At 39.1% G+C, this 27899-nt stretch overlaps 1 protein-coding gene across 9 annotated transcripts in view; it reads left to right on the plus strand.

Annotated features, from left to right (window-relative positions):
• The first annotated feature begins 6025 nt into the window (after nucleotides 1–6025).
• Nucleotides 6026–27899, plus strand: part of ADD1 (adducin 1) — a 48627-nt gene continuing 26753 nt past the window's right edge. For 6 of the 9 annotated variants that reach the window (XM_060778027.2, XM_060778029.2, XM_060778030.2 and 3 more), the window contains exons 1-6: nucleotides 6026–6161; nucleotides 17927–18136; nucleotides 19978–20140; nucleotides 22060–22211; nucleotides 24400–24480; nucleotides 26610–26759. In XM_060778027.2, coding sequence (XP_060634010.2) covers nucleotides 17945–18136; nucleotides 19978–20140; nucleotides 22060–22211; nucleotides 24400–24480; nucleotides 26610–26759 — 738 coding nt within the window. In that variant the 5' untranslated portion in view covers nucleotides 6026–6161; nucleotides 17927–17944. The remainder of the gene's footprint in view (nucleotides 6162–17926; nucleotides 18137–19977; nucleotides 20141–22059; nucleotides 22212–24399; nucleotides 24481–26609; nucleotides 26760–27899) is intronic. The other 3 variants (XM_060778031.2, XM_060778034.2, XM_060778036.2) reach the window with 1 other exon arrangement.

The following is a 27899-nucleotide window of genomic DNA, read 5'->3' on the forward strand; positions in this document are numbered from 1 at the left end:
CTCAAGAACTAGTAAATAGTTCATTAAGGTACTGTTGTCTTTAAATGAATATATGTCACAAATGTAGGTTTTGATAACATAACACTTCCATGGATATTAAGCTTATAAAATTCAGCATTTCAGTTAGGTTTTTTTTGCTGGGCTTAAGCCTTCTACATCACATTGTAGTCTATAATGAATACTGCTTACATCATACAGTGCAGTACTATCAGAGGTGGAAGAGATTTCAACTGCTATCAAATACAATTCCTGTGTAGGAAATACATACAAAGTGCTCTGAAAGTCAACCATATTTATTACTCTCTGTGTGTGTGTGTGTGAATGAGTGATATATATATAGAGAGAGGGAGGGATAAAGGAGAGGTTAGGTTCTAGCCCCCCCCCCTTGGGTACTAAAATCTATGAATACTTAACATCCCCTTATATACAGTAACATAGCAAAATGGCAAAATCAAGATTTGCTTTTGGGATTTTTTCTTTTCTGAATTAATTTCAAGCTGTGGATAAAGCAATCTGTTCTAGATGTGATTGTCAGTCCTTTATAACCAAAATGATGTTCTTGATTACAGAAATGAACCAAAGCACAAATCCATAATCTAATATAAACATTGGAAATCTGTTATGTGCAAGGTTCAAACCACAGCAGACTCAAGGTTGACCTATAACAACTATTTTCTAACAATGCAAATGTTGTGATTGTTGTATGTCTTGAAGTTGCTTCAAAGTTATGGTGGCCCTAAGGAAAGCATAGGACTTCAACTCCCAGAATCCCCAGCCAGCTTACTGACTGTTAGGCATTGTGGGAATTGAAGTCCAAAACACTTGGAGGGCCATAGTTTGCCCATGCCTGTCCAAAGGCCACCCTAGCAGAGTTTTCTTGGAAAGATTTTTTGGAGGGAGGGGTTGCCTGTGCTTCCTCTGAGGCTGAGTGAGTGTAATTTGCCTCATCTTAGTGCAATGCCCAAACCACTACATCAAGTTGGCTCTCTAGTACAAACTTACTACATATTTATCTCAGTGTTTCTTGTTTTCAGTCAGGCTTATTTTCAGGTAAGTGTGTGTATACTGTGGTTTCAGTGTTGAATTGGGACTCCCAAGAAGCCAGGAGTCAACATGGAAGCACACAACAGCAACAAATTCTGCCTAAGACTGCAGTCCGTATACCCACATAAACATGGTCTAAATTCAATTGTTTATTCCGACTCAACTAGATCCATTAAATAGGTTTTACATAATAGTTGACATGCCATTTCACAGTTGATTCAATAGGTCCATTATAGTTGGAACTAGAAATTGGATTTAGGCCTGCTGTTTGATTCTGTAGTAAAATATAAAAAATAACTATTCTGTAGTTTTTTTGAAATGCTCAACCCAGCTGGGCAAAGCTAGCTGAACACTGAATAATGGTCATTCTTCAGGGGGCTGGCTGACTTTATTCTAAATCTACAGAGGTACATAATTTCAACACAAAATTGTTAATTTCTATTAAAATATAATTAGCTTTTTCAACTCTCAAAAATATTTTGTAGAGCTAGGAAACAAGAACTATAATAATGATAAATAGTCACCGTGTTCTTAGTGATGTTTTGTTTAGATGTTTATTGTGATCGGACAGACATGACTAAGGCATTTAGGTGAAACTACACAATACAACCAAAATCTGTTTGGAACAGATCAGAAACTGCCCAACATTAGTTTTTTTTTGGTTGTGTCTTCGTTTCACTCAAATGATGAATTGCAAAAGTTAAAAACTATTTTAATGTTTTAGCATACAAGTAAGCGAAGAGAAAAAACAAAAACAAATGAAAACAAATCTATCATACAGTGCCATTCACAAGGATCAAACACTTCCAAAATTAATCCTCAGTTAAGCAGGAAGTGTAACTATCTGTAATAGTTAAACTAGTTCATGTATGTCATTTGCATGAAACAGTTTAACTGGTAATACCAAACACCCTTAATCTGTTGCACAAGTTCCATACCAAATGAAACAAAACTAACAATTTTCTGAATAACACAAAAAATAACCTTAGTATAAATATGCCTGAACAGAATTAGTTCATAACTGTGCATTCTTGAGAAAGAAATACGGAAGTTCTAAGTATTTGTTTTGCATGAATAAGAAATTGATTTATCAGTTCCAAAATAGTTTCTGTCGGTCATAAAAACAAAGTTTCTGGAGTATAACAAATACTTTCAAAGTAAGTGCCACACAGTTTAACAGGAAATAACACTTTCAAACCAGGAACAGACTTTTTTTTTTTGCACAAAGAGCTCATGTGGGGACTATTATTATTATTATTATTATTATTATTATTATTATTATTATACCCTGCTTTATTGCTCCTGCAGGAGACTCAACATAAAAGCAAACATTAATTTGGTACTAGTAATTGCCAGAAAATTGTCCAGGACAAGCCACAAATACCACAACCTATTGACACAATTGCCCTCTGGAGAATCCCCAAGGATTTTTCTTCACATCCAATTGTTTAGCAATAGCAAAGGTTTCCCAAGCCTTTAAATTATGCAGCTAAAATGAACAAAGATTAGCAGGGAATCAAGAATGGAAGTTTTATATGTGACAACAATGAATGTTATATGAGACAACATTCCAAATTTCTGCTCTATTCAGACCTTCAACTCAGTAGTACTATCCTCCACATTTTCTGGTATTAGGGGCTGGTGAGAGTTGAAAAATTTTAAAAGCTATTGTTTAACTTAAGTGAGCAATGGGTTAAACTGGGTTGTTGCAGGTTCTTTCTGGCTATATGGCCATGGTGTAGAGGCATTTCTCGTGATGTTTCGCCTGCATCTATGGCAAGCATCCTCAGAGGTAGTGAGGTCTGTTGGAACTAGGAAAAAGGGTTTGTATATCTGTGGAATGACCAGGGTGAGACAAAGAACTCTTGTCTGCTGGAGCTAGGTGTGAATGTTTCAACTGACCACCTTGATTAGCATTTGATTGCCTGGCAGTGCTTGGAGCAATCCTTTGTTGAGAGGTGATTAGATGTCCTTGTTTGTTTCCTCTCTGTTGTTGTGCTGTTCTAATTTTAGAGTTTTTTTAATACTGGTAGCCAGATTTTGTTCATTTTCATGGTTTCCTACTTTCTGTTGAAATTGTCCACATGCTTGTGGATTTCAGTGGCTTTTCTGTGTAGTCTGACATGGTGGTTGTTGGAGTGATCCAGCATTTCTGTGTTCTCGAATAATATGCTATGTCCAGGCTGGTTCATCAGGTGCTCTGCTATGGCTGACTTCTCTGGTTGAAGTAGTCTGCAGCGCCTTTCATGTTCCTTGATTCGTGTTTGGGCGCTGCGTTTGGTGGTCCCTATGTAGACTTGTCCACAGCTGCATGGTATACGGTAGACTCCTGCAGAAGCGAGAGGATCCCTCTTGTCCTTTGCTGAACATAGCATTTGTTGGTGGGTCTGTAGATAGTTTGTATGTTGTGTTTCCTCATCAGCTTCCCTATGCGGTCAGTGGTTCCCTTGATGTATGGCACAGATATATAAATCCTTTTCCCTAGTTCCAACAGACCTCACTACCTCTGAGGATGCTTGCCATAGATGCAGATGAAACGTCAGGAGAAATGCCTCTAGACCATGGCCATATATCCCGAAAAAACTACAACAACCCAGTGATTCCGGCCATATTATTATTTATTTATCGTGTCATCAGCAACCATACCATTGTATTACATTTCTTACAGAACAAAACAAACAAACAGATAAAAAAAACACACACAGATTTTGCAAACTTGGTAGTTGATTAAATGTCCTTTGACCAGTATCTGGCCACTTGGAGTGCCTCTGGTGTTGCCGCAAGAAGGTCCTCCATTGTGCATGTAGCAGGGCTCAGGTTGCATTGCAGCAGGTGGTCAGTGGTTTCCTCTTTGTGGCCCCATTTCCTTGCATGTCGTGGATTCCACTTTGTGGCCCCATTTCTGAAGGTTGGCTCTGCATTTCGTGGTGCCAGATCGCAGTCTGTTCAGCGCCTTCCAAGTCACCCAGTCTTCTGTGTGCCCAGGGGGGAGTCTCTCATCTGGTATCACCCACGGATTGAGGTGCTGGGTTTGAGCCTGCCACTTTTGGACTCTCGCTTGCTGAGGTGTTCCAGTGAGTGTCTCTGTAGATCTAAGAAAACTATTGATTGATTTAAGTCGTTGACGTGCTGGCTGATACCCAAACAGGGGATGAGCTGGAGATGTCTCTGCCTTGGTCCTTTCACTATTGGCTACTACTTCCCGGTGGATGTCAGGTGGTGCAATACCGGCTAAGCAGTGTAATTTCTCCAGTGGTGTAGGGCGCAGGCACCCTGTGATAATGCGGCATGTCTCATTAAGAGCCACATCCACTGTTTTAGTGTGGTGAGATGTATTCCACACTGGGCATGCATACTCAGCAGCAGAGTAGCACAGCGCAAGGGCAGATGTCTTCACTGTATCTGGTTGTGATCCCCAGGTTGTGCCAGCCAGCTTTCATATGATATTGTTTCTGGCACCCACTTTTTGCATGACGTTCTGGCAGTGTTTCTTGTAGGTCAGAGCACGGTCCAGAGTGACTCCCAGGTATTTGGGTGCACTGCAATGCTCCAGTGGGATTCTTTCCCAGGTGGTCTTCAGAACTCGGGATGCTTCTCTGTTCTTGAGATGAAAGGCACATGTCTGTGTTTTAGATAGATTAGGGATCAGCTGGTTTTCCCTGTAATAGGCAGTAAGAGCACCTAGAGATTCGAAAAGCTTCTGTTCTACCATCTCAAAGCTCCCTGCTTGAGCAGTAATGGTACGATCATCAGCATAGATGAAGCTCTCTGTCCCTTTTAGCAGTGGCTGGTCATTTGTGTAGATGTTGAACATGGATGGAGCAAGCACGCTCCCCTGAGGCAGGCCGTTCTTCTGTTTCCGCCATCTGCTTCTCTGGCCCTGGAACTCAAATAAAGCTATACTATGACTTCTTTCTATTTTAATATTCATGATATCTTCTATTTCTCTAAATACTTTCCCCCAAAAATTATTTACCTATTTCCTAGTTCCAACAGACCTCACTACCTCTGAGGATGCTTGCCATAGAAGCAGGTGAAATGTCAGGAGAGAATGCCTCTAGACCAGGGGTCCACAAACTTTTTAAACGGAGGGCCAGGTCACAGTCCCTCAAACTGTTGGAGGGCCGGATTATAATTTGAAAAAACATGAATGAATTCCTATGCATGCGACACATCTTATTTGTAGTGCAAAAAACACTTAAATGCAATACAATAATTCAAATGAAAAACAATTTTAACAAATATAAATTTATTAGTATTTCAATGGGAAGTGTGGGCCTGCTTTTGGCTGATGAGATAGGGTTGTTGTTATTGTTGTGTGCTTTCAAGTCGTTTCAGACTTAGGTTGACCCTGAGTGAGGGCCGGGTAAATGACCTTGGAGGGCCATATCCGGCCCCCGGGCCTTAGTTTGAGGACCCCTGCTCTAGGTTGTTAACAACCCCATTATTTTGTTGCTGCTCAGATAAAATAATTTCTTCTCCCCATTTTACAAACAATTTAAATTTGAACTAGCAGACCAAGTTATAATCCAGTAAGGAAAACTGATTTAAAAGTAGATTGCATATTGCATGGCCATATAGCCCGAAAAAACCTACAACAACCCAGCCATGAAAGCCTTCGACAATACAATGGGTTAAACCCTTGTGCTGGCAGGACTCGGTTTGAATCTGGGGAACGGGCTGAGCTCCCATCTGCCAGCTCTAGCTTCATGAGAGAACCTTCCCACAGGATGGCAAAACATCTGTGCAGGAGCAGCGAGGAGGAGCGCGAGGAGGATGAGTCCCAGGGGGCGGGGCGAGGGTGACACCTCCATTCGAGGGAGGGGGAGGGGGAGGGGGAGAGCAGCCCCAGAGCGGTGAAGTGCGCGCGCGACAAGCTACCTGAGCCTTGTTGACGAAAGGCCGCCCCAGCAGAAGCGGCAGCGAATGGGCGGCGCGTTTGGTGACGACGTGAGCGCCCGCCAATGAGCGGCCCGCTTATTGGCTTGCGGAGCTCTGGAAGCCGCACCCTGGCGCGGCGGCGTAGACGGGGCTCGCGCAGCAGAAGAGGCGCCTGACAGGGACCCTCCGGAGGCCCGCCGCCCGTTCCCTCCCCGAGGGCCTTCCTGCCTGCTTGGGTGAGCAGCGCTTGGGGCTTCTCGGGTGGGGGGACCGGGGAAGGGCGGCCGCCGTCCGACGTGTTGCTTTCCCTCAGGCGGAATGAGGGAGGGAGCGGGGAGAGAGGGAGGGAGAGATATCCCCCGAGCCCCCCCCCCCCGCATTTCCCTCCTGCCTGCCTCTGCAGCGGGGGGAGCCTCCTCAAGGGTGTTCACATCTTGAGCGTTCGGCCTGTTTGCCCCCTTGACGGCCCGCCATGGCGCAGAACATCTCTTTTGTTGCTCAGGACTCCGCTCAATATTCACAGCCTGCAGGGCGTCCAGTATTTATTTCAAGTTGCTCACCAAGGGCCTTCACATTGGCACACACTCCTTTTGCACTGTTTTTTATCAGAATGGATCCATAGGGTTTTCAAATCATTATGATGCGAATTGTCTCCTTTGTGGAGAGGAAAAACCGGGTATGAATTAACATCCTCATCATCCTACTTGGGTATTGAGCCAGAGTCTAACGTTGTTTACTGTTTTCATTAATGAATGAGACGGCTGGTGTTTCATTTCACTTACTCACGTTGTTCTGTTCAGCTTGTTTTCGTCGCCTGACTACGTTTTTCAAATGGATTCTCAACGCATTTTTTCAGATAAGCAAGAGTGTAGAGTCATTTTTCGCAGGAGTATATGTCATTACGATCTCTTCGATGGTTCTGGGAATTCTCATTGAGAGTGAGCCCAGAAACATGGAAGCGATTAGGTTCTTGTGGGTTTTTTCGGGCTATAGAGCCATGTTCTAGAGGCATTTCTCCTGACGTTTCACCTGCATCTATGGCAAGCATCCTCAGAGGTAGTGAGGGATTGTAGTGAGGGAATGGAAGGGATTGTTCTTTTGACAGTTTTAGAGCCCCGTCTATGGATATTTCTGTGAGTTTGGTCTTGTTCTGCTGCCGCAGCCCCTCTAGTTCATAGACATTTATTGCTGTTATAGCCTGTTGCAGCAAATGCTAAGTGGATTGTGACACTTCCAAAAATTGGATGGATTTTACTGTGTCATGCGTCCGTCTGTCCCCTAGTTCCCCAAGACAAGAATCCCCTTCTTTCATTAGGGGCCTCCCCTTACTGCAGACATCTACCACCCTGGAGCTCCCGGTGGCGCAGTGGGTTAAACCCCTGAGCCAGCAGGACTGAAGACCGACAGGTCGCAGGTTCAAATCCAGGGAGAAGCGGATGAGCTCCCTCTATCAGCTCCAGCTCCTCACGTGGGGACATGAGAGAAGCCTCCCACAAGGATGATGAAAACATCAAAATCATCCGGGCGTCCCCTGGGCAACGTCCCTGCAGACGGCCACTTCTCTCACACCAGAAGCAACTTGCAGTTTCTCAAGTCGCTCCTGACACGACAAAAAAATAATAATTAGGGGCCTCCCCTTACTCCGGACATCTACCACCCTGGAGCCCCCAGTGACGCAGTGGGTTAAACCCCTGTGCTGGCAGGACTGAAGACCGACAGGTCGCAGGTTTGAATCCAGAGAGAGGCAAATGAGCTCCCTCTATTAACTCGAGCTCCTCATGTGGGGACATGAGAGAAGCCTCCCACAAGGATGATAAAAACATCAAATCATCCGGGCATCCCCTGGGCAACATCCCTGCAGACAGCCAATTCTCTCACACCAGAAGCAACTTGCAGTTTCTCAAGTCGCTCCTAATATGACAAATATATATATATATCTACCACCCTGTTATTGATTGCATGCCACCCCTGAGATTGAGGTTGGAGTTCCGGGTTCAATCAAAGGCAGGCTTTCAACATCTACATCAATTGGTTTGCATCCCAGCACTTGGGGTCCCTGGTGTCATACAGAGTCAAGAGCATGCTCAGCTGCTCACTGTTCACTCTGCACTTCCCTAGACTGTAGGGTACATATGTCAAAGGAAAGGCCCATAAGCTGAATCCGATCCACCGTATCCACTGTATCATTTCATGTGGCCTGTGAGGTTATCAGTGCCAGGGAAACATTTAGATAGTCTTACAATTACAAACGGGCCTTTGAAAGCAACCATAAGACTGGTGTGGCCCTTGGTAAAATGAGATTGACACACTTGTTTTAAGGATTCGTTCTTTGTTTTACCATTGTGGGATTCATTGAGGACACTGAAGCCTTTTGAGGGTCTGCGGACCACAGATTAAGTAAACATTTCTGGCATAGAAGAAAGAATGGAATGTGTTGCAAACCAAAAATATCTTTCTGATGTTGACTATCTTTTGAAGCCAAAGTCCATTTTTAATAACATTGATAGACCATGCGGGGTCTGTGGCAGAGTAGTGCTCTTATTTGTGTTAAGAAGGGAGACTGTCAGGACTGACTAATATAGAGGCCAGTGTTTTATATGTGCATTGTGGAGGACAACAGTAAAGTATTAGCAAGGGGCAGAGTAATCAGCATTCCTTGGGACTGGGTAGATTCCAATTTTATTTTTTGTTTTTAATCATGTATATATTCCTAAAAACAGGAGTGGCATAAATACTTTAAAGGCACCAGGTCCCATCTAATCTTGGAAGCTAAACAGGATCAGCCTTGGTTAAGACTTCTAGCCAGTCAATACTAGGTATTGTAGGCTCTATTTCAGAGGAAGGAAGTAGCAAACGATCTCTTGAGTACATTTTGCCTAATAAAACCATGGAAAATTTATGGTGTTGCTACAATTTAGCAGGTGACAGATACACATGCATACACATAAATATAAGTTGTCCAGACTGTCACGCCACCTAATATTTTTGTTGCTTCTCTCCACCTGTTCTTGCTTTCTTCTGCTACACCTCTACCTCCTTCCACACCCACCACTGCTTGGCACAACCAGGATAATTGGTGGCTGCTCATTCTTCCCTTCTCAGGCTAAACAATCTCTGACTTGTTTTTTTACAGGGGTTGGCTTCAGTCTTTTGAGATATTAAACACCCCTAGTTTGGGGTCATATACAAATTTAATGAGCATGCCCACTAATGTGACCAAGATATTTCTAAAGATGTTTATAAATTGTTACACTGCCCCCAGGAGTGTCCCATTTCTCACTTTTCCCCCATGATAATTAGAAAGCATTTGGATCTGCTTTATAAGCCAGTTACAGATCTACCTATTAGAAAAGTTGTCTAGCTTAAATTTCTCCAGCTTGCATGGAAGACTTACTACATGGGTGTTACTGAAATCAAGATATATAACATTCACATCATTCCCCTGCTCTACCAAGTTGTGACTCTTTCAAAAACACAGATGAAAACAAATCATACTAGACTAATCTTGGCAAGCTACTTCTTAGTAATTACAACATTCTTTCCAAGTGTTCACAGGGCAGTGTAATGATCAGTTCTAGTCAAGCTGACAGATTGGTGGTTTCCTTACTCCCTCCTTCGGGAAGATGGGATGTGACCTTTCTGCAGTCTGCAGGGGTCTCACCTGTTTTTCAAGTATTCTAAATGCATACAACAGGGGTCCTCAAACTCAAGTCCACGAGCCAGATGTTTCCCCCCAGGGGCATTTTCCTGCCCTCTCCCCACCTTAAGCCTAGGGTTGCCCTAAGTCTGCAACGACTTGAAGGCAGCCACCAACAATAATCTTAATTGGCTATCTCATCAGCCAAAACTGGGCCCATTAAACTAGTGGTAAGTTTATGTTTGTTAAAATTGTTCTTCACTTTAAATATTGTATTATTTCATTTTTTCACCACTACAAATGATGTATGTGCAGTGTGCATAGGAATTTGTTCATTCTTTTTTCAAACTATGGTCTGCTCCCCATATGGATTGTGAACCGACCCTCTGCTTAAAAGGTCTGAGAATCCCTGATATACACAGAGGCTTTAAGATTACAGTTGCGAGTTCATTTTGTACCCATGGATGCAGTTCATTTTGTCCTGGAGACTTGAATTCATTCGAAGTGTCAGTGTGTTCCTGTGCCATCTCTTCAGCTATTTGTGTTGCAGCCTCCCTCACTGCATCTGCTATTCTCTTTTCATCAGTTTAAGCACCTTCTTTTTCTCAGAAAACGATTGCAAGACAGATTTAGAGCTGCTTGTTGTCACCAAATAGTGCTTGAACTGTTCCTTGGTAATTTGCCACTTTTTTGGTATCTTGCTTTTATATGTCATTTCATCTGAATACTGCTTCTCTAGAGTATATGTCCAACTTGGCTTTCTTTTTCATCTGTATAATGGATCCCAGGAGGGTGTGGTCACTTCCAATACATCCCTTGTGTTGATCAGCATTTTTCTGTTGTGAATAACAGGTCCAAGTTAGTCAACATACAATAAAACCCAGTAAACCCCAAGTCTGGGATATGTGAAGACTATATCTTCCCATGTGGGCATTTGTAACCTTGGAAGAATCATTTGTCGCAGTCCCATCACCATTACAGATATGTTTAAATTGTAAGTGGGGAGGGCTTTCTCGGAGCCTTTCCACACATCCATATAACCCAGAACATAAAGTCAGAAAATCTCACAATATCTGCTTTGAACTGGGTTTTCCGAGTCCACACTACCATATATTCCAGTTCAGAGCAGATAATGTGGGATTTTATTCAGCTGTGTGGAAGGGGTCCCAGTGGCTGTTCTCGGGTTTTGGAAGTCTCCCTCTTGAGAAACTAGAATTGATCCTTTCTTGATGTCCTCTACTGCCAAGTGAAAATCTTCCGTACCAACAGGCTTTTAGGAACTTACCACAAAGGCTCCTAGAAGTGTACTGGTTTGCTAATTATTGCCTTTTAGTAGATTTAATATGTTTCTATATACATTTTAAATGCATTTAAATAATAACACATATGTTTTAATTGTGTTTCCTTTGTGTTTCTTATTTATTTTGGTAAACTGCCTTTTGTCTCAGTTTTGGGGAAAAGGCAGAACATAATGAGTAAAAAACAAAAACTATGATAGGCTGCCTTTCATGATCCAACAAGTTATGGATGGAATAACCCTGTACAATGTAAATGTTATGGAATAAGGCAGAAATAGTTTAACAAATATTTATTAATGTAACTGTTTTAATGAATTTCTTTTAAATGTATTTTATGACTGTGGAGGGCACTGAATAGTGTTTGTTGTGAAGCCGCCCTGTGTCCCCCCTCGGTGGTGAGAAGGATGGTGTTCAAATGTATTTAATTAATTAATTAATTAATAAGTAGTGTATAGTGGAAACCAAAACAAATTGATTAAGTGAAAAATGTAGGCATTACATCATGAAATAACTTTGGACACCTTGACCAGTGGAAAATGAGGTTGTGTTCCTATATTCCTGTTCACTTGTGAATAAATCTAAACGATGGAGCTTTCTGGGTTGACGTTCAGAGAATTGTACGCTCTTACTTAAATAATTTTCTATAATGTAATGTAACAATATCTTCAGTCTTTGAGTTTTTACAATACCACTTTTCAAAAAGTTTTCTGCATGATTGCATTCATGGTTTATTTGGGAGGTATAATAGAGATACAGTAGACCCGATTGTTTATGCTAGATACACAATGTGAATAAGATAGAATATTTCATATTGTGCTTAGAAAGAGGTTGCTGTTGTATGTAGTTGTATGTATTTAATCAAGCCTGGTAATATTTGTTACTGGTTTAGTAAGTTAGATAAATGTCTAATTAATGAAAGACCGTAGTTTACAATTGAAAATTAGATGCATTGTCTATTGTACTATTTCTCATAGTGGTTCATTTTTTTCTATTTTCTTTTCATAGGTTTTAGTTTTTACAGTTATTCTGTTTTTATTACTGACATTTATATCTACATTCCAGCCCTCAGTTGTTTGATGCATTATAATATTTAATGATAATGTAACTTGGCTTTAAAGAAGCCGATAGCTGCATTTACTGAACTGGGTGGTGTGGAAATTTCCTGACATTTTTAATTTATGAAGGTTTTTCTTTGGACTGTTCATGTTGTGTATATCCCAGGATATTAGCCGTAATATTTTCTTTCCAATATTCAGATGTCTGAACTTAGAGATGTTTTCTCTCTGTGAGAGGCTCCCTTGTTGCAAGCTAATCTGCAAACTTGCATTTGTGGATCGCTTGGCAGCAGGATAATTTTTTTTTGTAATCCTTTATTTAAAAGATTAAGTCATTTTCAGCATTAGATTTTTTTTAAAAAAGCTTCAATCCTTTTTCCTTGCTTTGTGAAGTTCTTAAATATGTCATATACCCTGGCAGTCATCCAGGGTAGAGTGTTTGGCAGAAAGTTTCAAAGACAAAAATCAAATAAAACAAAATCTAACAGATTGACTAATTTGGAAGCAGACTCATCTAGTGTAACTGAAACTCTAGCATATACCATAAGTGTAAGGGAATGTTTGTGTTAATCTCCAAGATGTATTATACTCTTGGGAAACCGCTTCATAGAGGTTTTTGACTATCTCTGTGCACAGGAATTTGACCCACAAATTCTGTCCAGCTTTGGAAGCCAAGGATTATACATCTAATCGGCTTCTTTTACATTTGCCATGAAGCTGTTAATCCATTTTATAAGTGCTTTTAGAATGCATCCTAGCTTCAGTATGTTGAATGGATTTCTCAGATTTAAAACATTTGGTTTAATGTGTTTTAGGGGCTTTCCATATTCACCTAGTTTCTTGAATGCCAGCAAATGGCAGCTTTTTTGGGGGGGGAGGGAGGGTAACACAGGTGGCAGCTCTTCAGCTCATACCCTTAATCCCAACCATGGGCAAACTATCAAATTTGTATGATAAATGTCCTCCCTGGTATTGGGCTGCTCTTTCCAGTTTGGATAGGAACATTGCAGCCATGAGGTTGTTATGAATCTTTCAGTTCTCTTCTTCCTTTTTCTAATTTTTTTTTTGAAGTTGAGGAAATCCTCCAACTTAAAGATACTGTACTCCTCTGTAGCAAGAGTATTGTTTAATACATTTCTGTGTAAAGCATTAGTCCATTTACACATTTTTGTCCCCAGTATCCAGTCATATTCCTCTCCTTGTGCTCCCTACCATATAAGATTTACTACATGAGGAACACAAATTACTACTGAAGATGCTCAGCAGGATATTACATGTTTTCAGAGGAAAATAGTTTTTAAAAATACATTTGTGCAACAGTCTCAATCTAACTTAACAAGCCGTTTCTCAGATACCTAGTACAAAGTAATGAATGGAGAACATTTAACTGTATCAAAGTCAAGTATTGGTGAAAAGTATCCTTGCCTTCATCACAGCAAGTCAGCATCCTCAACCATCACTTAATATAAGGTCCTGGATTATTCAGAATTATGAGAATGATTTGGGTAACTGTGGTGAGTTACCTAAATAACATTACATTGTGGCATATCATAGAGCAGTGGCTCCCAACCTGTGGGCCATGGTCCACTAGTGGGCCGCGAGACCTAAAATAAGGTCAGTGGCTTTAGATTACTAAATATGGTTGTCTGTGGGAGAGCAGATGGCGAATACTGGATGGCATATATTCTGTATCAGAAACTAGAGCTGATGTGGTCTATCCAATGCAATTTTCTGAATCAACACCCTAAATAACCAAACTGAATCTGAAGTTGACCAAAAACAGATTCATAACCCTTTTGGTACTAATCTTGGAGAGTGATCCCTGGTCAAAGTGATCCTTGGTCAAGTGGTCCCTGATCAAGTAATTCCCTTGGTCAAAAAAAGTTTGGGAACCACTGCCATAGAGGGAATCACAAAAGACGAGTGTTCCATATCTGGGATGCTTGGGCATAAACACTTTTCAGATTTTGGATTTTTTCACATTTTGAAATACCCATATTTGCATATTCATAGTGAATGAGAGTTGAAGTGGGGGATAGTCAGATATCCAGGATGTGTTGAGTTTTTCCCCTCAGGAAGCCCTGGCCAGAGGAAAGGGATGAGGAATAAACTATGAAGGATGCCATTTACACAAGACTCCTGTAAAAACCAGGCATCTCAGTTGTTTCTCGACTGTTAGCATGCTTTCTGCCCTTTTAACCAAGTAGACAGGAAAGAAGGGTAAATACTGCTCTCTCTCAACATGCACACAAGCTTTTTTCATTCTCTCTAGGCTGGATACAGGCAGTAGTGAATGCATTCACTCTGCGCTTGCCCATCAAGGCCATTTTCAGAGTGCTCCTCCTCTGCCATGCACGGCCATTGACCGGGTGGAAGGTGAACACAGAAACAACTGGGACATCTACTTTTTACAGGGGCCTTGTGGAAGTGGAACCCTCCCCACTGTTTTCTTTTCCTTGTCAGGGGTCCTTGAGGAAAAACTGGTCAGTGGGCACTGGACATGTGATTAACCTCTATTTCCCAAAGGCAAGAGTGATACCAAAACAATTTGAGTTTTTTGAATATTTTGAATTTCCAGATAAGGAGAAATCAATCTGTATATATGGGTAAAATTCTTATTTACAGTTTGAGTTTTTATATGTTCTTCACTCCTAGGAAAGATGTTATGGTGAGGAAGAGTGTCATGACTGAGAAAGATAAAATAGATTTTGTTTAAGGTGCAGGCAATGTTTTTTTACTTATGGCCTATATCCCACTCTAAGAAAACTTCAAGGTTGAATTCATACTATATTTACTCAGATCTAATGGCTACCTTTTTTGGCTAAATTACATTGCCAGAAGTGAGTTGCACAGCAGATTCGATGGCATGCTAGAATCTCACCTATAAGGTCATCAGCGTCCTACTGTCAGGACAGAGCTGGCAAACTTATTGGTCTCAACCTGACACAAGGCCTTCACAACCTCTCTTAGTTAGGAACCCGCTGCCTGACCATCAGGCCATGTTCGCCAGCTTCAGCTTTATAGAGGGACATGTCTTTTCCTTGCCGGTCAGCCATTGCAAGGCAGGCAGCAGAACGGCCAAGAGGCAAGGGGATACCATGTATTACATTTGACAGTAGATGCCTTAACAATTACTGGCACATTATACTTGAATAAATACAGAGAGTTCTCAAATTCTATCAGTGCAGCCCCACCGAGGGGCAGGGGGGAGGTTATGCTGATGGAATCGCTAGACCAAAGCCACCCGTGCACTTTAGGTGTGTTTGACTGGCAGTTTGCGTGAAGGTCTCCCAGATCCAAGCCCCAGCATTGTAATCATATTCCCTAAATTATGGCTTAGGAAATGGTCTAGAAACTAGATCATGAACCAAAAAAAGCATAGGGAGAAGACATGGTTTTGGAGAGAATGACAGGGAACAAAGGTAATTAGAGTTTGAGCTAGATGACAGAAACTATGGTGTAATTTAACTGAGATTCTTTTACCGAATTGTTAGCATGCTTTGTTAATTGATGTCCTTTATGTGTTACAGTATAATTATGAAACTTGTTATGCATATTATTCCATTGGTTTCAAGCCTTGAGAAGTGAGCATGGTGCATTTACTTCTTTTTAAGCAGTATATCAAATGGCCAATTTAGAATTCACATATATTTTGCTTCCTCTGTGGTGATAATGTCCTGAATCTCAAACTGGGGAGAAAGCACAGTATAAATTTCTACTTTTTTCACTACAAGAGAAGAACCCTATATACTTTTTTATAAAACTGTAGACATTTTTCTAATGCAAATAAATGTTTGTGCTGTTTTGAATTGGGTCTCAATGAGAGAAAAGGGCTGAAGTCCCTCTTTGCCTCCCACTGCAGAACCCTTTTCAGAGTTAAGTCATTTTCAGTTTACTTTTAGAAAATTAATGCATGGTATCTTGTTTAGTTAGATGACCGAAAGGAGAGAAAAAATGAGACAGCAAGGGGTTGAAATGAGTACAAATCTCAAGATTTAGGATGCGAATTCTACAGTCCGTTAAATAGATAGATTATTTGGCAAGTCTGCTTGTAGATAAAGTGAATAAAAGAAAATAAAAGTTAGGCAATCCTTTTACTCTGAGGGCTTGATTAATATATGGTTCATATATGAGAAAGTATTTGCTCCACCTCCATCACTCCTCTGTCCATTGTTAGAAAAACACAAGTTTTTAAACATGAAGATAAATATAGTCAGTTTAAGGTGTGGGAAGAGAAAGTATTAATACAATGCACAACTTATTTTCATCAGGAAAACCTATTCAAATGGAACAATTGAAAAATAAGATAAAGCCGGTTAATGCATCTTGGTGGGAATTGGTACATATAAACACATTTCAGATAAATATAATCAGAAAAGACCCCCCCCCCCCCCCCCGAATCTTAATGCCATTTGAATAATTTTGCAATGATAAATTAAATCAAGCCAATGGCAAGTTTCAAAAATATATCAGATAATTCAGGGAGTAATATTTGGAACATTTAATGGATTGAGATTAGTATGAAAATCGAATCTGGGGTTTGAAATAGAAGACAAACAATGGAACACAGTTTGGAAAACATTATTATTATTATTATTATTATTATTAAACTTTATTTGTACCCCACTAGCATCTCCCGAAGGACTCGATGCGGCTTACAAAGGCCAAGGCCTCAACACACAATATAACAATACAAAACCTAAAGCAAATTAAAAACAATTAAAGCAATATAAACAACAAGCAATAAACAATACACCAAGACACAATAAAACTGGGCCGGGCCAGAGTAATGGGTACAAGATTAAAAGTGCTGATGTGACAGGTGGTATATAAGGCTTATAGGGCAAGTGCAGTATGCAGTATGTGGCAATCATAATTTTAATAAAGTGCTTATGGGACTTGGTATTGGAGGTTTCCTATTCTGGAAAAGCACATCGGAACAGCCAGGTCTTCAGTTCTTTCTGAAGACTGCCAATGTAGGGGCCTGTCTAAGATCTTTGGGGAGGGTGTTCCAGAGTCGGGGGGCCACCACAGAAAAGGCCCTGTCTCATGTCCCCACCAAACATAAGCATATAAATCAATTTCAGCACAACTGAGAGAAAATACTGTACTTTGAAAATTATGTATAGTTGGTACTATTATCCATTCAAACTGCATAGGATCAATAATGGATTCTGTGAACTATGTTAGAGAAAGTGTGGAGAAATAGGGGATTAGAGCAACATGTGGCTAACATGTCCAGTGGTACGAAAATTCTGGGATGAAGTTCTATAATGGATAAGCCAAATAGTGGGGAAAGTGTTACATTTCAGGGTGCTGTACTAATAATTTGTGTATTTGAAAGTAAGAATTAGAATTTGGCAAATAAAAATCTTACATTGCAAATGTTATGCACCACTAGACTTGAAATAGTCAGATCTTGGGAAAAAACTAGTGAATTTATTGGAAAAAAACTAGTGAATTGGCTAAGCAGAATATGGGTGATTACCCTATCGGGAATGTTACACTTGAAATTAAGATTAGCAATAGGAGAAAAAGATAACACATGGAAGTAATTTATGAGTTTCATGTGTAAAAGCAATGGTGCATTTGGACCACCAAACATCCAAGAAAGATTGTGGATGAACAATTAGAAAACATATTATAAAAAGTATATGTAATGGTTGAAATTAGGATAAGTAGAAGTAATAAATTTTGCAGAGCTGTATTTTTTTATAATGCTATGTGAATGATGGGAGAGCTGAGGGAATATAGGTTTGGGAATACATTTATGTTTTAAATGTTTTAAAATACAAATTTGCAAAAATTTAATAGTAAGATATTTTTACTTTGTATTTCTGGCTTTAAAAAAAGAATAATCTCTTTAAAACACCATTCATTGCAGAAGATTCTTTTAGTATCCAATTTGTAAACGTTTTTATCTGATAAAGTAGGTGGTATGAGTAGACAATTAAACTGTAGAACGTGAAGGAATAGATTCTTGATTTGTTTTTTGTTTCTTGTTTCCATAGAACTACAGAAATACAGCTATGAACGGTGAATCTAGAGCAGAAGTGGTTACGTCACCACTTTCATCAGCACCTCACAAAGAGAAGTATTTTGACAGAGTTGATGAAAATGATCCAGAATATTTGCGAGAGAGAAACATGGCACCTGATCTTCGCCAGGATTTCAATATGATGGAACAGAAGAAGAGAGTTTCCATGATTCTTCAAAGCCCAGTAAGACTAAGTTATATCTTTCCTTATTTATTTCTTTCATGTCAAAAGCATTGCAAAAAATAATTGATCTAAAACTGATGAAATAAAGGGATCACAAGCTGCTAGATAGTTTTAAACCAAAAATGGGCATCAGCAACTGCAGTTTCTGTAGCTTTAAATAGTTCTTAGTCTGTGCATGAAACAGGGCATTGTGGGCAAGCATACAGATGCTGCGTTGTATATTCTGCTCCACAGTTGCACAAGGTGGAGGATTCTTCTAGGTAGTGCAATTTTGCTAGGTTGTTGTTTGATCTGCCAGCTCTGCTTCTGAGTCTGTTCAGGGACTTCCAAGTTGCCCATTCTTAGTTTGCCCCTGGAGGAAGACCCTCATGGGGGGCCATCCAGTTGGAAGTGCCTGATTTTGCTGCCCAGAAGGATATTCTTGCTGTTGCTGGAGGGACATTTAGAGGAGTGGTGGTTCTCATGGAACTTCTCATTGATTTAAGTTTACTGGGAGGAGGCTGATAGCCATATGCTGGATGGATGGCTTTCACAATGTTCAACCTTATTTCTCTCGCAGTTGGCAGCAACTTCCTGTCGCACATCTTGGGGGGGGGGGGCAATGCCAGCTAGCTTATAGAGTCTATCAACAGGTGTAGGTTTAAGACATCCTGTGATTATTCTACATGTCTCATTAGTGCTATATTCACCTACTTCACATGTGCAGATTTATGCCATTCAGGGCCGGCATACTCAGCAGTTGAGTAAGACAAGGCCAGGGCTGATGTTTGGGTCTGCATCCCATGCGCTTTTAGTAAGTTTCCACAGGATGTTGCTTGCAGCTACTTTCTCATTATGATAGCAAAGCAGAGTTTCATGTCTCAAAAGCTGGAAAACAAAAGGTGTGCCACAAGAAATGAGCAATAATAAGTGGCAATAATTTTTGTTACTTTATTAAACAGTTTTACATAAATGTTGTTTTGATGTACATGACAGAACCCATAGGGACGCATGTAAGCATATATTTGGCAACTATTACACATCTTGATTTATTATAAGTTTAGACTGCTTTTGGATAGGGATTCGGTGCAGGTAAAAAAAAATCTTACCCTCCCTTAGTTGTTGTGGAAATAATGATCGGGGGGAAACACTGAAGAAGCTGGCTATCATAGGGTCTGTTTTAGCCAAGATTATTTTCCTTAAAATATTTGGGAAGTTCTAGGTTATATAGTAGTATGTGACAGAATTGTGTTTTTATGCAACATGAAGCTACAAGTGAATACAAAGAGGCAAAAAGTTTTTCTTTCATGTCAGGAGCGACTTGAGAAACTGCAAGTTGCTTCTGGCATGAGAGAATTGGCTGTCTGCAAGGATGTTGCCCAGGGGATGCCCGGATGTTTTGATGTTTTACCATCCTTGTTGGAGGCTTCTCTCATGTCCCTGCACGGGGAGCTAGAGCTGACAGAGGGAGCTCTCCCTGGATTCAAACCTTTGAGCTATCGGTCTTCTGTCCTGCTGGCACAAGGGTTTAACTGTAAAGGGTTTTGTGCTATAAAATCACTTCATATGCCCTAAATCATGTTATTCTATCAACTCTTATAGAATGTTGAAAATCTGTTGATGAATACATTTGCATGTTGATGAAAGTGTAACGAATGAACTGCAGTTAACTAGATTTTATATGTAGTATAATAATGAGATCATCAGCACTTATGCAGCACATCTAAAAAGCTCTAATAAACTTAATTTCCCCCCCTAATAGAATAGTGTAGGAAGAAAACCTTAAGTGAGATAGGAGGAAGAATTAAATCAACATTAAAAGTTCTGCAATTTTTTTCTGTAACATAATATTCTGTTGCTAGGCATTCTGTGAAGAACTGGAATCTATGATCCAGGAACAATTTAAGAAAGGAAAAAATCCAACAGGCTTATTGGCGTTACAACAGATTGCAGATTTCATGACAGCAAATGTTCCAAATGTCTACCCAGCAGCTCCTCAAGGTGGAATGGCAGCCTTAAACATGAGTAAGTTCAGTAGATCTTGTGAAGAAGATCCGGATTGCAACTGGTGTATTAAAATGCAATGATTTCATAATACAAAATATCGTATCAACTTGTGAAATAATTTATGAAAAATTGTTTCTTTACATTTCCTAGGTATGTTTTTAGTTTAGACTTTTATGGTTCATTGCTCCAAATACATGGGTTTACATGACTTTGGTCAAGAAACTTTTTCACCCTGCTGAACTTTTACTTCATTATTATGGTATCTCAAGGTATCATACAATTGAAATGAAAACAATTCAAAATTGAAAATAATAAAATATTCGAAACAAGATTAAATAAGACAATGCTAAAATGGCTTAAAAGGCTAAGACATTTAAATATACATTCATATTTGAAACATGGTGCTCTAGTCAGCAATCTTGCTCTTGTATTTTACACTCAGATTGTGTTCATCTTCAAAAACTGAGACATATCGAGAACTTTTGTTGCTTTTAACTTGTCAGGTTGAATTCCAATTATTGGGACCTTATGAATGAGAGACCTCCAAGATGCTTTTAATCAGTGGCTCTGCTCAGCTCCTTGTAGACTCAGGACCATGACTTCTTTGATTAGAGTTAATCTACCTGTAACATGGTCTTCCTCTTTTCTTGTATCTTATGAAGCAGTTTTGTCTTTTCTAGAAAGTCATACCTTTGCTTTAGGACCCACTTCCAGTCAGCCCTCCACATTCGTAAGGGTGAGGGACAGAGAACCCACCCACAAAGGTCATCTTTATATAGGCAGCAGGTCTGTGTATGGCAGGGAGGGGTCTTGCTGTGCTTTCCCTGAAGCTGCAGGGAGCAGTGTAATGACAATTTCAAATGCTATGGTAGACCTTTTTCGGGGATATTTGAGCTGCTGATTCAACCAGGTTTCCTGTATTCGTTCTAGCTTTTGAAATATAGAATTTCAGGCATCAACCACCTCCCACTGAAATCTGCTTCATAGACTTTGGTGCAGGGTGGTCTGCAGATTTGTACACTTTGGTGGTGGGTGGATAGCAACTAAAATAATAGCTATAAAATAATTGCGCTTTCCTTGTCTTCAGGGAGCAGAGTAGTGGCAATTTAAGTTTCCAAATGCCATATAATACGCTTCACCCTGCTCACCCATAAAAAAGTCAGGGTATTTTAATGTAATGTTTAAATTAATATCTTTTAGTGTCCTTATAACATCAATTATTTAAACTTGACTATCATGTCCGGTGGCGCAGTGGGTCAAACTGCTAAGCTGCTGAACTTGCTGACCGAAATGTTGGTGGTTTGAATCTGGGGTGAGCTCTTGCTGTTAGCCCCAGCTTCTAACCTAGCAGTTTGAAAACATGTGAGTAGATCAATAGGTACTGCTCCGGTGGGAAGGTAATGGCACTCCTTGCAGTCATGCCGGCCACATGACCATGGAAGCGTCTATGGGCAACGCTGGCTCTTCAGCTTAGAAATAGAGATGTGTACCGTCCCTCAGAGATCAACATGACTAGACTTTACATCAAGGCCTTTACTATCATATCTCCTTTTGCGTGCTAAACATCCCCACCTCTTTAAGTGGCTTTCATAGGGCATGGTTCCCAGACGTTTGATCATTTTTAGTTGCCCTCCTCTGGACATATTCCAGCTTGCCAGTATCCCTCTTGAATTGTGGATAGAATTGGATTAGTTATCCCTCCCACTTTGGTGTCATCTACAAGTTCTGTTTTGTTATGTTCCAGAGTAAACAGATAAAGTGCTCAGGAAAGATACTATATTAACAGAGTGTGATGTTTTGCATACTATGTTTTGGATTTTATAGTGTAATTTGGTTTGATGTATGTCTTTTATTGGTTTGAGAGATATTCAGGGGACACTTTTGAGAGCTGTGATTGTCTAGCTGCAATATTAGACATGTACCTTTTCTCTCTTCAGGTCTTGGTATGGTGACACCTGTAAATGATCTCAGGGGATCTGATTCTATTGCTTATGAAAAGGGAGAGAAATTACTGAGATGTAAACTGGCAGCTTTCCACAGGCTAGCTGATCTCTTTGGCTGGTCACAGCTTATTTACAATCATATAACGGTGAGTATTTACATAATTGTATTTGTAATCCAGGTTTTATCTTATTTGAGTTTTACCCAGAACAGGGTTAATTTTGGGGGTACTCAGATTTCCGAAGCATTTTTTATCTGGCAGCTGGTGCCCTGCCAAACTTGAAAATGTATCTGATAAAATATTTCACCATTTCACTTTCAAGGAAAGAAAAGAACGGAATGGTTCTGTGTGCTTTAATATAAGTGTATGTGTGTCACTTGAGGAAGAATGGGCTTTCCATCACTGAACTCCTTCAAGCAGAGGCTGAACTGTCATCTTGGAAATGTTTCAGTCCTAGATTTCTTGTGCTTGGAATGTTTGGCTTGTGTGAACTACAGGGCTCCCATAGAGCTCAAATTCTCTTTCTTTCTTAATGCAGCCAGGCTCTTTTTATATCCCTTTTAAAATCTTGTGTACCATTTGAACCACAAGACCAAAGTAACACTCTACCCTTTTCCCCATTTTTATTCTTATAAAACAGTTATACATAACCATAATTACCATGCATTTTGTACCTTTTCATTCCCTTAATAAATCCTAATTATGAAATAGTTTGCATTTCTTTGATTTTTTAAAATTAGTTTTTCCAAATCCGTTTGATACTTTAGTTTCTTAATGTTCCTATCGATATATTTGACTGGATTCAAAGCTGCTGTGTATAATTTCTCACATATTGAAAGATAAATGCTTTTATGTAATTTCCTTTCCCCGTGCAATATTTTGTGCCCTCCAGAAATTTTAATGCTTTTCTTTGGTATGACAAAATAAAAGCAGGTTAAAGTATTAGCAACCACTTTATAAGGAGATCACTACTGTGAGTTTAAAATAAATATAAAAAATAGATTTTATTCAAAGATTCCATTATGATGTTCTCTGATTGAAGTTGTGTTTAGAAGAGAAATCTCTTTAGAAGAAAAATAGTTGACTTCTAAAGACTTGCTATCACTATTTAATGATCAATATAGGTTAAAGACAAAATATGAGTTAATGATGGAAGGTTATTCAATATAATGGTTTGCTCATAGACAAATCACTGAGCAATTTAAGATGGATAAAAATACTTGGATCTGAAACAGTTAACCCAGTGTTTGTTGTTAAAATATGAAATGGAGGAAGAACAAGCAAACAGTTATTGGGTTAAATAGACTCAATATATAGTTAACTCAAATGCAGTTGGAACAATTGGAGAAGGTGTCAACAAAGAGTTTGAAGTTTATGTATTGATCTGAAAGATAACTTTTGAAAGATGGTAGTATTTGACACCAGAGAGACTCTCTAAAGATGCATAAAGGTAGCACTAGTAAAAGTTGCTAAAGTGAGCATAACAATCATGAACATAGTCACTTTGTGTCTCAATCACAGAAATAAAAGCAGAGTACAAATGATGATGATGATGATGGGACATTTAATCATATGTGGTGGTCTTGTAGAAAGATCCAGAAATATTGGAATCAAATATACATGATGCTGGAAGAAAACGTTTAGGTTAACATTTAGGCAGTCACCTATCTAGAAAAAAATGGAATATCATTACTCAGAGATGAATGGATCCGGTTATCCCAATGCAAGAAGAATGGCTGGCAAAGATCTGCAAAGTAGTTGAGATGGATAAACTGACCATGCTGCTTCAGGATAAATCTTTGATCAGCTTTAAGAAAGACTGGAATTTGTTTACCACTTTTTCACAACGTTGAGGTCAAATGTCAAGTGTAGAATTTATGAATTAGAAGTGTGTTGCCAAAAATAGAAGTGTAGTTGCACAGTATTATCTAAAAGGAGTAGGATAATAAGGGATGAAAACCACCAGATAGAGTGTGAGGATTGTAGAATTTTCTCCATGGCTGTTTGTTAGCATAATTTGTGTGTGTATGTCTATGTATGTGTGTGTTTTGTTTGTGTGTTTGTGATTTTGTAGTGTGTTAGTAGTTAGTTGGCTGTGTCGTTTTAGCATAATATGTAACAAAAAATCTACTTTTGTATTATTGCTTTTTATACTATATTTGTTATGAATAGAAAATTCATACTTAGTTTATGTTTTCTGAACTTTCAAGATGTTTATATGCATATCAAGGAGTTACAGATTTCAAGCCAAGATTCTTCCTTTCATGTCTGTAAAATAAGAATATTTTAAAATAACTATGTATGTTTATATTTAGTTTTTATCCTCATATTTTAGGTCAGAGTAAATTCGGAGCAAGAACACTTTCTCATTGTGCCTTTTGGGCTTCTCTATAGTGAAGTTACTGCTTCTAGTCTGGTAAGTGAAATGGCATTTTTGTACTTAATGGTTTAATTGTATCAAAAATTGAGAGCCAAATTGTTTTGTTAATGTGATAGTGAATAATACAATGATTCATTTTCAGTTAGGAATAATATGTGTTTTTAGCAATATTAGGTTTTCCCAGAACACAGTAATAAATTTGGGAGTTTGTCCATTTTTAACTATTAATTCTTAATACCTTATATATGCATGTAGACATCTAAAAAATTTAATAAAAAATCAAGCTGAAAAACCTTGGTTGACTTATCAGTGGGTCAATGTTAATACTTTACCTTAACTCTACTCAAAAAAAGAGTTTAACATTAGACCTAATTCTTTTGTTTTGTTTTGTTTGAGCATTTAATTTCTGTTTGTTTGTATGTGTTTTTTAAAGCACCAAGTTGACAGAAAAAAGTCTAATTTTTATATCTGAATATTGCATTAAATATCAATAAAGCCTTTGGGAGCAAAATCGCTGCTGCAAAATGGCAGGAACTGCTTCCAACCAAAAGGGATAAGTCTTTTTTAGGTTTTCTTTTTTTAAAAGGGTGGAGGGGCACTCCTGCTTCTGCACAAAGCAGGCCTTCAATTGGGAGATATTATAAAGGGGGATTGGCTTAGATGTATAATAGAGCCCTTTTGTTGAGATTGGGGAAAGGCAGAAATGAAGGTCTTCCCTGGAAAGCCTGTAAGAAGTACTGACCCCCCCTCTACACCACCGTGTTACCATTTCTGGCCTTTATGAATGGGCGTGAAAATGGTGGTTGCAGGCAGTTACTTAAGACTTGAGAAACTAAGTGGGGTGTCTGTGGTCTTTGATATAATTGATGTTCAGTTTTTCTTTGACTTATACAAGTAAGTGAAAATAAAATCATATCAGCATATAAAAGAATTGACATCTTTATTTGATTTCATCTGTATTTCAGTTACATTGAATTTGAATAGGCAAAATCTGTATGCCAATTGTCTGCTATACTGTTGCACTTTTATATTTTATTTATTTGTTTGTATGCAAATCCCTATGGTCTAGGCATTAAGAAACAACTAGAAAGGAACCCTATCACTTCTCTTGGTAATAGATTTCATTACTAAACAGCTTTTACAAGAAGTTCCCTCTATATTACTGTAAAATCCCATGAATAATCATTTTAAGGACAGGTGATCTTCTGAATCTACATATACATTCCACATTAGCAGCAGTAATATTTAAGGCTGGACAGTTCTTTTGAAACAATGAAATTACATTTGCTAATAACATACTAATTTTCCTCCTGGAAAACCCAAAGTTCAGACTTCTGCCCCTGTCTTATTTACAATATTTTTGTTTGAATTTCTTCCTGTTAAGATACCAAATATTATTATTTGTTTCACCCCTAATTTCAGAGCTTTATTTGCTGTGTACACAGTTGAATTAATTTGTTTTGTTACATTTGTGAGTTTTCTTTCTAAAACTGCCCAGTCAATTCCTAGTTCTAGTTTTATGTCTTCATCTTTACCTTTCTTCTTACTTACACTCAGACCTTTGGTGCTGGCAGCTGGTGCCCTGCCAAACCTGAAGCCAGGTACCATAATTCCCTGTCTTTTGTTCTCTTCAGAGGTTTAATATTTATCTTTGTTATAAATTAAGCATTGGAATCATGTTTTCTATTAAATGTTGCAAGCTGCTGCGTCATAGCTTCCCTGTGCAAGCATCTATAATTAGTTTTCCTCCTGTTACATTGTGTATTGTAAAATTTATGATGAGTTTCAGAGAGCACCAGTTTGATTAAGCTACCATATTAGAAAGCAGCATATCTTGAATAATTTGTTCCCTTCCAATAGGATCTGATTTTTAGATCTACATGGGTTTCCAGAAGGAAAAGAAAAAATGTTATTTTCTCCTGAGCAGGAATTTTGTTGTCAGTGCAGGGAGCTTGCAGGTAGGGCGAGAGTGAGAGGATAGAATAATGACACATACTGTTTTTATTCCTATCCTTACTTGGTGGTATAGATATAATGTGAATTTTTTGTATACATTAAGATGCCTTAAAATGATTAAACTTTTTAAAAAACCATGCCAAATGCAGTTTGGCTGGGGGGGGGGGGGGGAAATCAGTTTTAGGATTAACAGTATTTTATTTTCCCAGGTGAAAATAAATGTTCAAGGTGACGTGATTGATCGTGGAAGCACCAATCTGGGAGTCAATCAAGCTGGCTTCACCTTGCATTCTGCCATTTATGCTGCTCGACCTGATATCAAGTGCATTGTTCACATCCACACAGCAGCAGGAGCAGCGGTGAGAAATTCCTTCGTACTGTAGGTGTGAAGTAGCAAACCATTTCATGGAAAAGCATGTGGCAATACCAGCAGAAAAAGAACAAGGATTTCAGTTATTTTTCAGCTTCAGAAAAGACAACATTTCCCAAATAGTACTAGCCAGTAGAACTTGTTGTTGGGAAATAAGCATCATAATTTAAAAATAGAGAGGAAATCTTAATTTTAAATTTAATTCAGAAATAAGTGATTGTATTAAAAATTGTTTACATTTCCCTTGAAAATTAGCTTGAAATAAAGGAAGGAAGCAAATTTATGGATGGTGATTGGAACTTAGTTCAAATCAATGGAGCATATTGAGAATTTGGTCGAACAGTATTCTACATGTCAGAGATAGCTAGGACAACATAGAAACTGGTGGATAAGACTTGTCTTTAAAATATTCAGTATTCAAATACCACTGTTGCATTTCCCAGTGGAAACTCCTACTTTGTGAATGAATAAGGGACTAGCCACTTACCATTCAGCTGGAACAGTGCCTCTGTAGCAGTGGTTTTTAACCTATGGGTCCCCAGATGTTTTGGCCTTCAAGAAATGCTAACAGCTGGTAAAACTGGCTGGGATTTCTGGAAGTTGTAGGCCTGGGGAGCCATGGGTTGAGGACCACTGCTCTGTAGAGTGCTGAGCGTCATGAGTGAATGAAAGGAATATAGTTTTTAAAATTAGGGGTCTCTACCCCCAGAATTGCTGTGATTTTTAATACTGGGAACTATTCATTTGATATTTATAGAAGTATTTTACCTCCACATATGTCAGTTTATTACTATTCTGTTCATAGTAATAACATAGCTTGTGCATGTCAATCATATGTTAGTGATTGTCTTCTAAAGGCAAGCAGGGTACCTAATATGGAGAAAAGGTCAGGAAGACAATGTTCAGATTGCGTTTCTCCGATCCTGGATGACTTCCTATATTCTCCAGTGCAGCCAAGACTCCAGCAGGGCTGTTGCCTTGTACAAGGCTGGTTTATTGTAAAAAAGGCAAAGACAAATTCATGGAAAGTAGAATGATGAAAAACTTCTTCATTTGCCCCAGTCTGGTACCATGACAGAGAGGAGAACTGTATTGTTTCCTCATGATGAATTATCTTTGCTGTGCGCTG

The sequence above is a fragment of the Anolis sagrei genome, chromosome 5 (genome assembly GCF_037176765.1).
Source record: "Anolis sagrei isolate rAnoSag1 chromosome 5, rAnoSag1.mat, whole genome shotgun sequence".
Taxonomy (NCBI): Eukaryota; Metazoa; Chordata; class Lepidosauria; order Squamata; family Dactyloidae; genus Anolis; species Anolis sagrei.